This window comes from Drosophila yakuba, chromosome 2L (assembly GCF_016746365.2).
Source record: "Drosophila yakuba strain Tai18E2 chromosome 2L, Prin_Dyak_Tai18E2_2.1, whole genome shotgun sequence".
NCBI lineage: Eukaryota > Metazoa > Arthropoda > Insecta > Diptera > Drosophilidae > Drosophila > Drosophila yakuba.
Genome location: NC_052527.2, coordinates 8743746 through 8758698, shown reverse-complemented (window position 1 = coordinate 8758698; position 14953 = coordinate 8743746). Strand labels below are relative to the sequence as shown.

Below are 14953 nucleotides of genomic sequence, written 5' to 3'. Positions count from 1 at the left end.
TAAAGTAACTTTCGAATCTGGAATATCCAAGACCTCATTCAATCAGAGCTCCCCAAATAAATACTTTCAGTAGTAGAACCTTATCGCACATCTTTAGAACCAAAAAGAAAGCTAATGAAAAAAGCGTATTCAGCTCAGAAGTTTATTGATTAGGTGGATGTTTCGGGACATGGCGGATACCACTGCCAAACGCTCCAATCCACGCATTCTCCAGTTTTGGGATCGAATCCAGTCTGCGGATCGCAGGCAACGAGCTCAGCCTGTCCGGTGCCAGAGCACTTCCAGTAGTGGGTGGGATCCCAGAAATCGCGGGAAATCTCTCCAGAGCGACCCACGCAATCGGGCTGACCATCGCCATTGGGATCGCAGACAAAGTCGGCGTTGATAGCCACGCAGAGGGCCAGGAACAGAAGGACTATGGCTGAAACAGAATGCCTCAGTTGGCATCTTCAAAGTTTCAAGGATATGAAGTCATCAACGAAACTCACCTGCTTTCATTGTGGTTTGTTCACCGAGTGATTAATTCCGAATGCGTTTCGTAGCCAAAGTTCGTCATTTTATAGCACCCTGCTATCTATCCTTGACTATTTTGTCTACGACTATCGCCACAATACATTCTATTTCTAAAAGAACATGGAATCGTTTAAAAATAATCGCATGATCACTATTGGTATCAGTATATATCTGTATCTCGACAGTTGGCTCATTTGTCGCCTTCGTATGAAGAGCGTGCCATTCAGTTTCAGACAAACAAGTTTTATGGTACACTTGGTTATAATATTAAATACTTGTATTATATTAATATTATTATTATATAATGTCGACTCATACCTATTCCATTTAAGATAATTTATATTTGTATTTAATTTACGCAAGTTTGTTTTGTTTATTGTTGTTTGTATGCTTGTTTTATTTTATTCTAGCAAATTTCTATCAATATTCGTTTAAAAAATTACAAATTCCTCTTTCGCAGTCCCACGAGCTTTTTAAAGGGTACATGATACTGAGTAACTGGTATCTGATAGTTGAGTAGCGCGACTTTTAAACTTTCTTAAAGTGGACTCTTTATTCTACAAATAAAAGTAATACAGCTCGTTAAAACTGCTCTACTAAAAAGAATATAGTTGCCAAGATATTGATTCAACAGAGACGAACTACAGCTATAAAACTGGACAATCGCATTTGATATAGAAACCGCCCAGCTTGCTATATTACTATATCAAATATTAGTTAGAATTCCAAATATGCTTAAAAATCTACATAATAATTCAAACAATACAAGTAATTATTTAGTTTGCCATATATTTTGATATTGATTTTATAAGAATGCAATCAACTTAGGGACAGTAAGGAGTCCATGTCCAATTGCTCCAGGCCACGCACTCGTTCGCTGTGGGGTCAAATCCGGTGGTGGTTCCATCGCTCGCCGGGCACAGCACAGGCTGAGCAGTGGAGCTGGTGGACTCACACCACCAGTAGCGGGTGGGATCCCAGAAGTTGCGGATTTTCACTAGAACGTTGGTTGAGTTGCTGCAGTCGGGCTGGTTGTTGCTATTGGGATCGCACGCATTCACGACGGTGTAGAGTGCCAGAAAGAGGGCAATGCAGATCAAAGCAAGAGCTATGAATCGAGGGAGAAAGGAATGTTTTTCAATTGGGGATCCTTTGCGATTTCCTTGGCTGACTTACTGGACTTCATGGTGCAGTTGTGTTCCTACTGGTTCCGTAAGTGTGCTTTGACTGGGCGAATTCGCCAGCTTTTATACCCCAGACCGCCACTGATACTAGCTCTCATTAATGGCAGTTATCTCCCCTGCCAGAAAGCCTGTGCGAAATTCTATTTTGGCAGCGACATGAAATCGTTCCAAAATAATCGCACCTTGTATCGCCCAACCTATCTGTATCTCTCCGCGCAGTGTACGCGCCCCTAAGTTTTATTGACGCAAAAGTTCGATTAGTTGGAGGTGTCGTATAGGGCATGCCTCGTGTGGCCCCCAATTGGGGTCAAAAAGTTATATTACTAACTCTGAGAGCATGCGGAAATGGATTTGGGTTTTCACTTCTTATAACTACTTACCTGTGGGGAACCCCACTTCTTAACTCAAACGAATCATCGGCCTTACTCATTTATATTTATATTAATCTACTACTTTAAACTGTTAGTGATAAACACTCGGTTTTTATATAAATATTAAAATCTGTTTAACCCTCATATACCATATACCATGTACATCTGGACTATAATCGTTAAAATATGGTTGGTGTTGTCCGCTTTCTTCTTTTATTAGTAATCTTCAACCCTTATAAGTAGCAGTTCCTTAAAAATCCTCAAATATGCTTTTATTTCAAGAGACAACAATATTCAAAGATCGTAATGTAGCTGCAAAATAAAAGGTAAAACCTCAGTAGGCCTAACACAACTAAGTATTCGCTGTAGTAATGATAACAAATTGCTCGTGATAGTTCTCCTACAGCAATGGAGTCGAGGGTCACCAGTGGCGCAGGTCAGCCCAATACCATTATGATCCAGCTGGTCTCCCAACAACCGAGTTCCTGTGGACAGATGCAGGCCATGCCCATCTCGGTGCAGACCATTCCCTTGTTTCCCAATTCCAGACACACGACAGAGCGACCTTGTCGCCCGGTTTCCATTGCGCCGAATACAAGAGCTCCGCCGGACGGACCTCCTCGAACGAATTCCAGATTCCGAGCGGAGGACTATGCTCCAACCAAGCGGAAGCATTCGCAAAGCCAGTTTCGTCATTTCTCCCGTGGCACGAACCAACCACCACCGGTGTACTATGTTCTTCGTCCAGAGGACCGGATTATGCCCATCTACATACCACCTCCTATGTTTGGTAATAGACAAGGAGCAAAGATGAAGACGGGGTGTCCTTGCTGTGGCCGTACAACGACACTGAACACGGAGGAGCCTCTTGGAGTACACGTACCGCAGAATCCGTCTGCCATAGTCGAGGATCAGCAGAAGGAGGCCCCTCGACAGCGGGATCAGTGCACGAACACCATTGACCAACCAGATCTGGGGAATGTGAGGACAATTTACGAAACCTTGGGACGTGCAATGGTTAACGCTGCCGTAGAGTCAGCCCAGCGATCCCAGCTAGCAGGACCCTCAGACTCCAAGGATGCGACAAATATAATCATGAAATTATTAACCCAGATGGGGGATCAGAATCAAACCGCAGGCGGGAGTCCACTTTTAGGAGCAGCAGGAAATCCGGAAAATCATCACCCGGATATGAGCAAGCGGAAAGCCAGCTTCTCGGAAGCAGTTAGCTTGGTGCAGAGAACCGCTTCGGACCCATCCATTGGTAAAGCGTCATCAGATGAGCTAGTTGACCAGCCTAGGCTTCCATCTATACTATCTGATAATCGTTTACGCGTCGAGTACCCCAAAACGCCGAGGCCAACACCAGTTATCTCCGCCGAACCTGGAAACTCACCCAATAAACGTATGTCTACGGAGAGATTAAGACTCGATTCTGGATCTTCATCCAACGCGGGGAGCTCTATTGGACATAGCATGGCATAACCAAGGATACCAAAGGTATTCCATATAAAGAACTTCTGTCTTAAAACTTTAATCACACGAAAATCAAATAAATTGAGCTTTCGAGCACATTGAACAACAAAGGTTGTTTATTGCGGCAAAGTTCTTTGACTGGACAATTACGTTGCTCTGAAGCTTAAGTAGACTTTACTTGTCCTAGTTACTCAATTCATTATATCTATGTACACACATACATATCTGTAAGTCGCAATTCAGTTTGTAATATCAACGACAAGGTCGTAGAGCGACACACATCCTGATTAGATTCACTTAAATTGGGCTTTAGATAGGACTAGTGCAATTCAAAGTGAAAATATTCGAAACGTGTAGCACGATTGGCTTAGATTATGGAACTTGTCGTGATAAGTGACACACAAATGTTTCATATTTAATTTCACTGGTTTGTGCAGATAGCGAAATTCCGCGAAATACCATAGCAATTCCCAATAAGCTGATAAAGTGACACGTTTCAGGCGACATCCATTTTTCGCAATCGGGAGTCGTCTGCCGGAAACCAAAGACATCATTCGCTACCATTTCAGATCATTTTGCATCTCCAGTTCGAATTGGACATACTACAATCTAATAAATTGGTCATGTTTTTTGTTTAATGTTGCTGCCGTTTTTTGTCGATTGCAGCCGCAGCCATCGAAAACGGTGATAATTTCTTAACTATTCTTAGCTGCGTTGCGATCTGTCATCATTTCGAATGACATGAGTAGTTTCCCCCTCGGAGGTTTCCACAAACATCGTTAACCCTCTGTGGTCCCATAACCACTTCTAAGTGCACTGGAAAAAACAGTGCCATTAATATTGAAATATTTGAGGTTTTTAAATAGGTTTGCCATTGAAACTTTATATTTAAAAATACAGCTTTTAAAAACCTATAAAAAAAATCAAAAATAAAATAATATAATTCTCAATACTAATAATAGTAAAATAAAAATAATCAAATTATAATTTTGAAATTAAGTTATTGCATTTCTTACAATTTGTTTTCTTCCAAATGAAAATATTTAATTTCTTTTAATTTGTTTTCTTCTAAATGCAATTATTTCATTTCTTACAAATGGTTTTCTTCTAAATACAATTACTTAATTTCTTGCAACTTGTTTTCTTCATAAAAAAGAAACTGGATATGTTTGTACAGTTTTTCTATTTTATCTTTTACTTATTAAATCTGGCTTTAATATTCATATACTCCGCCAAGAAACTGAAATACTTTATTTCCAGTGTAGCTTAAGCTTGGTTAGGCTACCTGTTAAGGAAAGTGAAATTCCCGACCAGACTGGCGCAACTGATGATGGACGCACCGAAGCGGACACTTTTAGCTCCAAATTGCACACCACAATTTGTCGCCAGTCGCCTGCAATCCCTCCGTTTTTTTATAAAGTCGATGACATGGCGCCGGCGAGCTTAGTCATCATGTTCGTCCGCAATCGTAAGCTTCGGATCGCAATTGGTCTCATCTTCTGGACGAGTCTCGCCGTGGCCCAAAATGCCAGCGATGAACGGGTCAGTGAGCGGTCTGGAAACCAACTGGACCTCGCAGGCTCGGCCACCGCCAAGAGTTTCGAACCACCGCCCGAATTCTACAGGGGTCCAGGTTCAGGATTGGAGAGCAACACTCCCATAAGTTCCAGCGGTCGTCCCTCTCTGGGAAGTGTGGGCGAAAGCCTGAGTGATACCTACAATAGGTGGCGAGCTGGAGGTGCAAGTCTCCAGGATCGTATCAGTGTGGGTGAGTCGTTATAAACGCTTTTCATTTGAATTAAGTATTATTCTATCATTACTATTTTATATTAACTTAAAGGTCCCTACGGAGCGCCAGGAGTAGGGTCATCGCATGCACCGAATGTGGGCAGCTTTGAAAGTAGTTCCCACCCGTATCCCTACGAGTACTCCCACGGCAGCGGAGGAGGAGAAGTAGGAGGAGCTGGTAGCGGCGCTTATTTCGGCAGTTCCAGCGTAGAGGCTGGTATTCCCTTCGATGTCTATGGATCGCGACCGGGTCACGGTGTTGGCCATGGTCACTATTCCCCGCCCGAGTATGCGTATCCATATCCGCCGGATCACCACGAGATAGCCGCGCACAAGGGTCCCGGCTACGGTGACGTATCCTCTAAAGCCCTCCTGGCCAAAAGCTTTCTCATCCCGCTGGCCAGTGCTGCTGTTCTTGGTATCGCCGCCGCCCTGGTCAGCAATCCTCTGCTCCTTCAATTGGGCACTGTTTCGGGTCTGGGAACCATCGTGGGCAAACGCAAACGACGCGCAGCAGGTCGAAGTCCGCTAGCGAGAAAAGCCCATAAATACACTTTATAAATATGCCATTCATAACAGAAATAATGGAAAAAAGGATTCTTCAATGAATCTCTATCGACAAGTAACAATCACTGATAAGACTTTGTTGTGGTAAAGTATAAGAACCGGTCTTTGGACTCGTAGAAATTCGAATATTGTTTAATCATTCGTGAAAACGTAATCGCTATAAAACTTATCAGCAGAGCGTTAAATGGTTCTCCCTCTTAAAAGAAAATTTAAATTAAGATATATATTTGTATACGCAATTCGCGTAGAACTTATTTTAAAATAAAATTCATTGTTAGCTATTTTATACAATATTATACAAAAAAATCTATTAATTAATAAATGATTAAATAAATATTAAGTATCTAAGTATACAAAATATTATTCCATTTGTATTTTAAATTTTGAAAAATATTATTGGCGCCAATAATTTAGCAACTCGGACTATCGATTATTCGATTATTGATTATACGGTTTCATTTTGGTGTGGTCACACTAGTTTCGATTCGCGGCAAAATAAACCAAACAAAATGTAGTCTTCTTAAAAAATATGGGCTCCAAACGTAAACTTACATTCCCTTTGGAGGAAGACGATCAGCAGGAGAACAGCCCGGATGGCGCTGGTCCAAGGATCAAGCAGCACTTTACGCCAAACGACATTAACACCCCAAGTGCCAAGGAAAAAAGAATTTTGGCGGAGTCCACATCGAGTCATCAGAAGAACACTCCCTCCAGGTTCCAGGCAATGTGGCAGACGCTTAACAAGTCCGGCATGAGCAGCAGTCAACTTGACTCTCACGGAAACACAAGTTTCTCATCATGTTCCCAGCTACTGAACACCAGTTGGCCGGGAACGAGCCGAAGAGCAAAGCCATTGCCCTTCGCGGTCCAAAATTCATCAAGAACTCCTCCATCAGTTTCATATAAAAGACGTGAGGCAAACTCTTTATTCCAGTCTACTTGGAAATCATTAATGACCCAAAGTGCTTCCTGCAACGTTTCGTCAGAGGATTGCTTCATTGACTCTGATCCATCTATTCCTCAACGATTGGCAACGTCCCCATTTCAAACTTCTTGGAAGTCGTTAAGCCAAAGCTCGCTGAACAAATCTAACTGCCCTGGCTTGACTGAAGACAGTAACATTGAATCTTCTCCAGCTATTCAACTTGTGTCTAGTGAAAGTCCGCGGCAGTACTTGCCAAAAAGCCAGAATAAAGCTAATTCTAGGTCAAACCTGCGCTTTCTTAGAGGAGGCTATGCCGAGGAATTCCAGAAAGTCTTAAAAAAAGTGCGAATGGATCAGCGTCAATGGAAAAACCATGCAGCCACCCACACAGTTCAAGTTTTGTCTATTAGAAACGAATATGGTGTTACCATGGCCCTAGTGGCTCCTGAAAATGGGTCGAGCTTCAGCATTGTTCCTCCAAAAGGAGAAAGAACACTACCTACAGTTGGCTCCAAACTACAATTTTATCTGGATCCAAAGATAAAGCCGCTAGAGTTAAATAACCAACTATTGGTCTACTGTCGCCCATACAATATTGTATTAAAAGGATAAAATACATGTAAGCGAATATTCTATATTTGCAGTATACGAGTATAATAGTATATTTAAGGACGGCATTGTATAAGTCATTAAAGCCATATGAGTATGTACCATATACATATAAGATTCGTCGTGAATTAGGATTCACTTGAGCAAAGTAGTTGTACCTATTATACGTTGAATATAATTTAGTTTGCTTTAAAAGAGTACATTGCAATTATTGAAAAGTAGTAATGAAAATCAGTCTTTTAGTTCAGAAAGGAAAATCGGATCACCAGCATACTGACTTCTCCTGGAGTATGTTAGCATGGATGCGTTGCGCCAGGAATCTGTAAATATAAAAAGATTTTACAAACCATTGGTTAAAGTAAATAAATATAACTAAACCTCATTGCATGCGAGGGCACTGCTGCCACAAACAACAAAAATATGACATTTCCTAGCTCATCCGTATGCGCATAGCACTTGTGATAGTCCGAGCAGCTATACTGGTCCACCAACGTAGTTTTATTGCTAGACGGCTGTGTTTCAAATTGGTGGACTGCATCCATAGTTTGATCGAAAAACTTCTTAAGAATGTCCAAGCGCTGTAGATCGCCCACAATGATGCGCTTGACACTCGCCGACTGGTTTAGATTTCTGGTAAACAGACTTTTTCGCGTGTGTCGGTTAATAAGAATGATAGCCAGTACATTCCCATCGATCTCCAGGTGCTCGGGCAGACTACGCGGCACGCAGCGCTCGGCGGCTGCCAGAAGGTTGCCTTCATTTCGGTAGGCACTCATGGCATGCGCATGCAAATCTCGGAAAGAGGCATTCTCAGCGCCACACAGGACACACAGAGCACTGTTGGAGGCCACGGGAATGCTGACAAAGCGGTAGGCTATATGGGGACTTTTCACTGGCAAATAGACCGGCACATCGTGTTGCAGTGTGCTCGATGAATTCAACAGAAACAGCAGGAGCTCGCGATCGCGAGTGTCCAGATCCCACCAGCCCTCTGTGGCAACAGCTATGCGATGTCCCACAACCAGGCAGCAAAAGAGCGAGCCGCAGTGGCCGCTAAACTCGTTTAGGCACTGCAGCAACTGGGCGTTTTCAGCCGCCAGGAGGCAGTCCGTATAGCCCAGGAGCTGTGTGCCCGCACAGGCGGCTTCCAGAATGGCGTCAACAATCGGCACATACTTCTTGGCGTCCTTCTTTAGTCTGTCTAGAAGCGTGGCATGTGCCATTTCCGCGGCCCGAGTGATAAACATGCCTATCGCTCCAAAGACAAGATCAGCCAGCGTCTGAAGCAGTTGTTCTGACCCCACGCCGCATCCACAGACGATCAGGGTGATGGATTCCCTGTCTCGCCATATGTAAGTCCACTCCTCGGCATCCGCAGGAGCCTGATTCTGAATTGGCTGCTGCTTGCTGGTCGTTGTGGCCTCCAGTTGGATCCCCAGCGATTTAAAGAACATATGGAAGCCGTTTAGGGAGGCCACCGTGGAAAAGGGCAGCTGTATAAGAGAAAGTTGAGTTAACTAAGTAATACGGAACGAAACTTGTTGCTTTTACATTTTCGCATTCTCCCTTCTTTCGTGTAAACACGGGCAATCCGCCGTTTGTTGTCAAACATAACAAATAGATGGACATCCCAGCTCTTCTTCTTCGACGAACCTGCAACGTATGATGTTTACATCGATTAAATCGATACTTTTTGAAAGATCGAAAATAAGCAATTTACTAAAAATCGACAGTTATTCGATCGTTAAAATAAATGAGTATGTTTATGAATTAATGTCATTATCTTAAAATTGTATCCAAATTACTTGCATCGTAATATGAGCAAATTTGTTTTGTTATTTAGTAAATGTTTTGTTTATTATTTTAATAATTAGTATGGTAAAGTTTTGTGTATTTGCGATAGAGGAACAGTTACATTGCCATATTATTAACTGGCTATAAGTCATGAATATAAAATGCAACTAAATGTTGTTACACTGTTTTTTAAAGCTTTATAACTGCAACTTGATAAGCAAACAAATTATAGATCTTTATTCCATTCCGATCAGTTATTTTAATCGATTGGCCATCGATGGCATATCACCGCTATCGATCGCTTTGGGTGCATGTCTGCACACCAGGGCTGCGGACATATGTTTTCACCAAACCAACGACTCAGTACAGCACAATACGGGCACACTGTTTACACAAATTGCATTTCGCATTGTCCGTCGTCGTCGTTTTCACACGCTGCTCTTTTCTGGAATCGGAAAAAGGTAAGCTGCATAAGTGAATTGCATGTTTATGATTGTTAATTACGCACCGCGTCCTCGCTGGCGCGTTTGAAAAGCTTCGAAAATTGCGAAATGCCGCCGCAGTTGCTCGTCGCATTTGCGGCGGCGATGCGTTCGCCTGTGCCAGTGTGTGCGTGTGTGTGTGTGGTGTGCCGAGCGCTTGTATGTGTGCGAGTGCGAAAAAGTGTAAGCGCGCGCAGGCAGTAAGCGTGTGCTTGTAGTTGTGTGTTCCAAAAAAATGAAATAAGAAAACAAAAAAGAAATATGGTTGCCTGCCGACAGGCGAAAAAGTACGCAATATGTATAACCAACGGTCTTTTATCCACAGCTCCAGGTCCAGTCCCGGCACTAGATCCAGATCTCGATCCAGATCGAGAGTCGCCGCTCCTCACCGTCATCATAGTGCGAAGAAGAAGAATAAGCAGCAGAAGCAGAAGCCGCCGCACACATCCGATAAGTAGAACGCTAAAAACTGAAAAACAAGAAATCCAAAAGGGAAAAACGTGAGATCCGAGCTCATCCGGCGGAGGAGGAAGCCAAGAAGCTATCAAAATTAACGCGGACACAGCTGCAGAGCGACGCCGACGCGAACGCCGCTTCTACTACAAAGCGATGGCGACAATGTTGACATCGGACGAAGCGAGCAAGCTGCTCGACTTCTCCCAGAAGCTGGACATCAATCTGCTGGACAAGATCGTCGAGGTTGTGTACACAGCGCAGGGCGAGCAGTTGCGCCTCGCTCAGAGCATACTGACCACGTTGAAGGAGCATCCGGAGGCGTGGACGCGAGTGGACAGCATATTGGAGTACTCACAGAACCAGCGGACCAAGTTTTATGCTCTGCAAATCCTCGAGGAGGTCATTAAAACACGCTGGAAGGTCCTTCCGCGCAACCAGTGCGAGGGAATCAAGAAGTATGTGGTCAGTCTGATCATCAAGACCTCGTCAGATCCCAACGTTATGGAGCAGAACAAAGTGTATCTAAACAAGCTTAACATGATTCTGGTCCACATTCTAAAGCGCGAATGGCCACGCAATTGGGAGACATTCATCAGTGACATTGTCGGTGCGTCCAAAACGAACGAGAGCCTGTGCATGAACAACATGGTCATCCTAAAGAACCTGAGTGAAGAGGTGTTCGACTTTTCGCAAGGTCAGATCACGCAGACTAAGGCCAAGCACCTGAAAGACACCATGTGCTCGGAGTTCTCACAGATCTTTACACTATGCTCCTTCGTGTTGGAGAACTCGATGAATGCCGCCCTAATTCACGTTACACTGGAGACTCTGTTGAGGTTCCTTAACTGGATTCCGCTGGGCTACATCTTTGAAACGCAGCAGATTGAAACGCTGATATTCAAATTCCTTAGCGTGCCCATGTTCCGGAATGTGACCCTGAAGTGCCTGTCCGAAATCGCCGGCCTGACTGCGGCAAACTACGACGAAAATTTCGCGACGCTCTTTAAGGACACGATGGTGCAGTTGGAACAGATAGTCGGCCAGAATATGAACATGAATCACGTGTTCAAGCATGGCTCGGACACGGAGCAGGAGCTGGTCCTTAATTTGGCCATGTTCCTGTGCACCTTCCTTAAAGAGCATGGCAAACTGGTAGAAGATGCCAAATATGTGGACTATCTAAACCAGGCGCTCATGTATCTGGTGATGATAAGCGAGGTGGAGGATGTGGAGGTATTTAAGATCTGTCTTGAATACTGGAACAGCCTCGTGGAGGATCTATACAATTCAGAGTTCTTCCACCCCACCCTGGAATCTACGAAGAGGCAACAAGTGTATCCCCGTCGACGCTTCTACGCCCCCATCCTGTCTAAAGTGCGATTCATAATGATCTCGCGCATGGCCAAGCCGGAGGAGGTGCTGGTGGTGGAGAACGAAAACGGGGAAGTGGTGCGTGAGTTTATGAAGGACACGAACTCGATCAACCTGTACAAGAACATGCGCGAAACGCTGGTCTTTCTTACCCATTTGGACTCTGTGGACACGGACCGCATCATGACGCTAAAGCTGCTTAATCAGGTGAACGGATCGGAATTCTCTTGGAAGAACCTGAACACGTTGTGCTGGGCCATTGGTTCCATATCCGGTGAGCCATTTTTGGTGTTTTCTCTTTCCAGTCTGTAATTGAGAATTATAAATCACAATTATGCATAGATCTTCATAGTTTTCTAATATAAACCTTATGTCCTTTTCTTTTTAATTCAGGTGCTTTTTGCGAAGAGGACGAAAAACGGTTCCTGGTCACCGTCATCAAGGATCTGTTGGGTCTGTGCGAACAGAAGAAGGGCAAGGACAACAAGGCCATTATTGCCTCCAATATCATGTATGTGGTGGGACAGTATCCACGCTTCCTGCGCGCCCACTGGAAGTTCCTTAAGACGGTGGTAAATAAACTCTTCGAATTTATGCACGAAACACACGATGGTGTCCAGGATATGGCATGCGATACGTTCATCAAGATAGCCATCAAGTGCCGCCGCTACTTTGTCACCATCCAGCCGAATGAGGCCTGCACCTTTATTGACGAGATTCTCACAACAATGAGCAGCATCATTTGTGATCTGCAGCCGCAGCAGGTAGTGCCTTTGTTTTTTGATTGTAATTGGATAAAAAATACTAATGTTTAAATGCATTTAAAGGTTCACACGTTTTATGAAGCTGTCGGCTACATGATCTCCGCCCAGGTGGATCAGGTACAACAAGATGTGCTCATCGAGAGGTACATGCAACTGCCCAACCAGGTGTGGGATGACATCATATCCCGCGCCTCGAAAAACGTTGACTTCTTGAAGAACATGACCGCCGTCAAGCAGCTGGGCAGCATCCTTAAGACGAATGTGGCTGCATGCAAAGCCCTGGGGCATGCGTATGTCATTCAACTGGGTCGCATATATCTGGACATGCTGAATGTGTACAAGATAACATCGGAAAATATCATACAGGCCATCGAGGTGAATGGCGTCAATGTGAACAATCAGCCCCTGATCAAGACAATGCATGTGGTCAAAAAGGAGACGCTTAACTTGATATCCGAGTGGGTGTCTCGTTCCAACGACAATCAGTTGGTGATGGACAATTTCATACCGCCTTTGCTGGACGCTATACTGCTAGACTACCAGGTAACTTCCAAATAACATACATACACGTGCTCTCAATTTAATTTTCGTTGGAAGATTCATAACTAATGTTTGTTTTTTCTTATTTTGTAGCGCTGCAAAGTTCCATCGGCACGGGAGCCAAAGGTTTTAAGTGCGATGGCAATCATTGTGCATAAACTGCGTCAGCATATCACAAATGAAGTACCAAAAATATTTGACGCCGTCTTCGAGTGCACGCTGGACATGATCAACAAGAACTTTGAGGATTTCCCACAGCACAGGCTTAGCTTCTACGAGCTACTGCAGGCGGTCAATGCACACTGCTTTAAGGCGTTCCTTAATATACCGCCGGCTCAGTTCAAACTGGTCTTCGACTCGGTGGTGTGGGCATTCAAGCATACCATGCGGAATGTGGCCGATATGGGATTGAATATTCTCTTTAAGGTACATTCCTTGTATTTAACTTTCAAATGTTGATTTTAACACCTGTGTCTTCAATTGCAGATGCTTCAAAACTTAGATCAGCATCCCGGTGCGGCGCAGAGTTTCTATCAGACGTACTTCACAGATATTCTGATGCAGATATTCTCGGTGGTCACTGACACCTCACACACGGCCGGCCTGCCCAATCACGCCATCATTCTGGCGTACATGTTCTCACTGGTGGAGAACAGGAAGATTACGGTGAACCTGGGTCCGATACCGGATAATATGATATTCATACAGGAGTATGTCGCGTCCCTGCTGAAATCGGCATTTAACCATCTGTCCGATAATCAGATCAAAGTCTTTGTCACTGGCCTTTTCAATTTAGACGAGAATGTGCAAGCATTTAAGGAGCATTTGAGAGATTTTCTCATTCAGATTCGAGTAAGTATTAGTCGAATAATTGCCATTAAAGTTAAATGTATATAGTACAGAGTCAATTGACAACGATCACTGCTTTTAAATATCCTTTACCCTAATATATCATTTTAATTGCAGGAGGCCACCGGCGAGGACGATTCCGATCTGTACTTGGAAGAGCGTGAAGCGGCACTGGCAGAAGAGCAGTCTAACAAACATCAGATGCAGCGTAATATTCCAGGAATGTTGAATCCGCACGAGTTGCCCGAAGATATGCAGGACGAATAGATGTCGATGTCGATGTCGATGTCCCTGAGCTAGAATGTTTTAGTTGATGCTTGAGAATGATAAAAGGATGGTGATGTATGAGTGTTTCTCGAGCGAGAAAGTATAAATGTTTGTTTGATTGAATGCATATAAGTACGTTATATATATAAATACACCCACACAAGACCCAACACACGTGCATACACATACACCTATACAAATATAGTTGCGTTAAATGGTGAATGAGTAAATGGTTATTCGTGCGCAATTACATACATTAATATGATTAACATATTTTTGCGCATTGTCCTCGACATACCAGCATAAATAAGAAGCCCAGCCAGTTCCCAACTCCCGCCCCTAATCCACATTATATAGTTGTAAAACGTCATACTACACGCAACCGATACGAAAGATGCAAACTTTATTGTACTAATATAAAATAATGTTTGTTTGGAATTTTTTAAATGAGTAATTGTAGAAATATCGAGTATGAATGAATATTTGAGCAAACACAAACACACACCTCTCAGAGAAACCCACACAAACATGAGCAAAGGAAACAACAATAAGATGAAGAAAGCCTAAAGTAAAAAATTACATTGTAGTGACTTAAACAGATCAGATGCTGCAGGAGTAACAAAATTATATGCAATCTTTTTGCATAAATCTAGCATTAACCCGACGTTGAAGACGATGGACGCAATAAAGAGATGATCAAGAAAACACAGCATCATAACCAGAATAGAGTTCATCATGCAATGTGTGAAAAAAGAGAACTAAAACGCAGATACCCAAAACACAAATACATCAAGAAAAACAAAAATAACCATAGTAATGCGTATTAATGATCATGTTTAAATTTTTACATAATTAGTTTGTACATTAATTTAAATAAAAATCAATTAAAACTACATTGATGTATGATGCAAAGCCACATTTAACTTTCAATTATAATGGCTTGACCACCGTCTGCATTTTAACCTGATTTCTACTAAATGACTTGCAAACAATTTCG

General features: G+C 43.2%; 7 protein-coding genes across 7 annotated transcripts; 4 read left to right on the top strand and 3 right to left on the bottom strand.

Annotated features, from left to right (window-relative positions):
* Positions 1–128: 128 nt before the first annotated feature.
* Positions 129–801, bottom strand: LOC6527720. Its single transcript, XM_002088767.3, has 2 exons — positions 489–801; positions 129–421 (listed from the first exon to the last, which is right to left on the bottom strand). The coding sequence occupies exons 1-2, from the start codon at positions 496–498 to the stop codon at positions 150–152; spliced, it is 282 nt and encodes a 93-aa protein (XP_002088803.1). The 5' UTR covers positions 499–801; the 3' UTR covers positions 129–149.
* Positions 802–1282: 481 nt separating this feature from the next.
* On the bottom strand, positions 1283–1798 carry LOC6527721. The gene is made up of 2 exons (XM_002088768.3): positions 1690–1798; positions 1283–1621 (listed from the first exon to the last, which is right to left on the bottom strand). The coding sequence occupies exons 1-2, from the start codon at positions 1697–1699 to the stop codon at positions 1338–1340; spliced, it is 294 nt and encodes a 97-aa protein (XP_002088804.1). The 5' UTR covers positions 1700–1798; the 3' UTR covers positions 1283–1337.
* Positions 1799–2383: 585 nt separating this feature from the next.
* LOC6527722 lies at positions 2384–3654 on the top strand. The gene has a single exon (XM_002088769.4). The coding sequence runs from the start codon at positions 2477–2479 to the stop codon at positions 3551–3553; it is 1077 nt and encodes a 358-aa protein (XP_002088805.1). The 5' UTR covers positions 2384–2476; the 3' UTR covers positions 3554–3654.
* Positions 3655–4750: 1096 nt separating this feature from the next.
* Positions 4751–6120, top strand: LOC6527723 (serine/threonine-protein phosphatase 1 regulatory subunit 10). Its single transcript, XM_002088770.3, has 2 exons — positions 4751–5312; positions 5385–6120. The coding sequence occupies exons 1-2, from the start codon at positions 4973–4975 to the stop codon at positions 5891–5893; spliced, it is 849 nt and encodes a 282-aa protein (XP_002088806.1). The 5' UTR covers positions 4751–4972; the 3' UTR covers positions 5894–6120.
* A 246-nt stretch (positions 6121–6366) lies between these two features.
* LOC6527724 lies at positions 6367–7654 on the top strand. The gene has a single exon (XM_002088771.4). It carries the CDS (start codon positions 6429–6431, stop codon positions 7434–7436), a length of 1008 nt encoding a protein of 335 aa, XP_002088807.1. The 5' UTR covers positions 6367–6428; the 3' UTR covers positions 7437–7654.
* On the bottom strand, positions 7445–9152 carry LOC6527725 (protein fuzzy). Its single transcript, XM_002088772.4, has 3 exons — positions 8985–9152; positions 7812–8926; positions 7445–7753 (listed from the first exon to the last, which is right to left on the bottom strand). The coding sequence occupies exons 1-3, from the start codon at positions 9060–9062 to the stop codon at positions 7696–7698; spliced, it is 1251 nt and encodes a 416-aa protein (XP_002088808.1). The 5' UTR covers positions 9063–9152; the 3' UTR covers positions 7445–7695.
* A 406-nt stretch (positions 9153–9558) lies between these two features.
* On the top strand, positions 9559–14868 carry LOC6527726 (exportin-1). Its single transcript, XM_002088773.4, has 7 exons — positions 9559–9688; positions 10035–11810; positions 11930–12300; positions 12364–12843; positions 12934–13266; positions 13327–13692; positions 13807–14868. The coding sequence occupies exons 2-7, from the start codon at positions 10319–10321 to the stop codon at positions 13954–13956; spliced, it is 3192 nt and encodes a 1063-aa protein (XP_002088809.1). The 5' UTR covers positions 9559–9688; positions 10035–10318; the 3' UTR covers positions 13957–14868.
* The last annotated feature ends 85 nt before the right edge of the window (positions 14869–14953 follow it).

What these genes read in the sequence shown, in the direction of transcription:
- LOC6527722 (XM_002088769.4), top strand. Translation starts at nt 2,477, where the DNA reads ATGGAGTCGAGGGTCACCAGTGGCGCAGGTCAGCCCAATACCATTATG.
- LOC6527723 (XM_002088770.3), top strand. Translation starts at nt 4,973, where the DNA reads ATGGCGCCGGCGAGCTTAGTCATCATGTTCGTCCGCAATCGTAAGCTT. An exon ending in CCAGGATCGTATCAGTGTGG is followed by an intron (nt 5,313 to 5,384) that starts GTGAGTCGTTAT and finishes ATTAACTTAAAG; the next exon opens with GTCCCTACGGAGCGCCAGGA.
- LOC6527724 (XM_002088771.4), top strand. Translation starts at nt 6,429, where the DNA reads ATGGGCTCCAAACGTAAACTTACATTCCCTTTGGAGGAAGACGATCAG.
- LOC6527725 (XM_002088772.4), bottom strand. Translation starts at nt 9,062, where the DNA reads ATGTCCATCTATTTGTTATGTTTGACAACAAACGGCGGATTGCCCGTG. An exon ending in AGAAGGGAGAATGCGAAAAT is followed by an intron (nt 8,927 to 8,984) that starts GTAAAAGCAACA and finishes TCTCTTATACAG; the next exon opens with CTGCCCTTTTCCACGGTGGC. An exon ending in GTGCCCTCGCATGCAATGAG is followed by an intron (nt 7,754 to 7,811) that starts GTTTAGTTATAT and finishes TTATATTTACAG; the next exon opens with ATTCCTGGCGCAACGCATCC.
- LOC6527726 (XM_002088773.4), top strand. Translation starts at nt 10,319, where the DNA reads ATGGCGACAATGTTGACATCGGACGAAGCGAGCAAGCTGCTCGACTTC. An exon ending in GGCCATTGGTTCCATATCCG is followed by an intron (nt 11,811 to 11,929) that starts GTGAGCCATTTT and finishes TTTTTAATTCAG; the next exon opens with GTGCTTTTTGCGAAGAGGAC. An exon ending in CTATACTGCTAGACTACCAG is followed by an intron (nt 12,844 to 12,933) that starts GTAACTTCCAAA and finishes CTTATTTTGTAG; the next exon opens with CGCTGCAAAGTTCCATCGGC.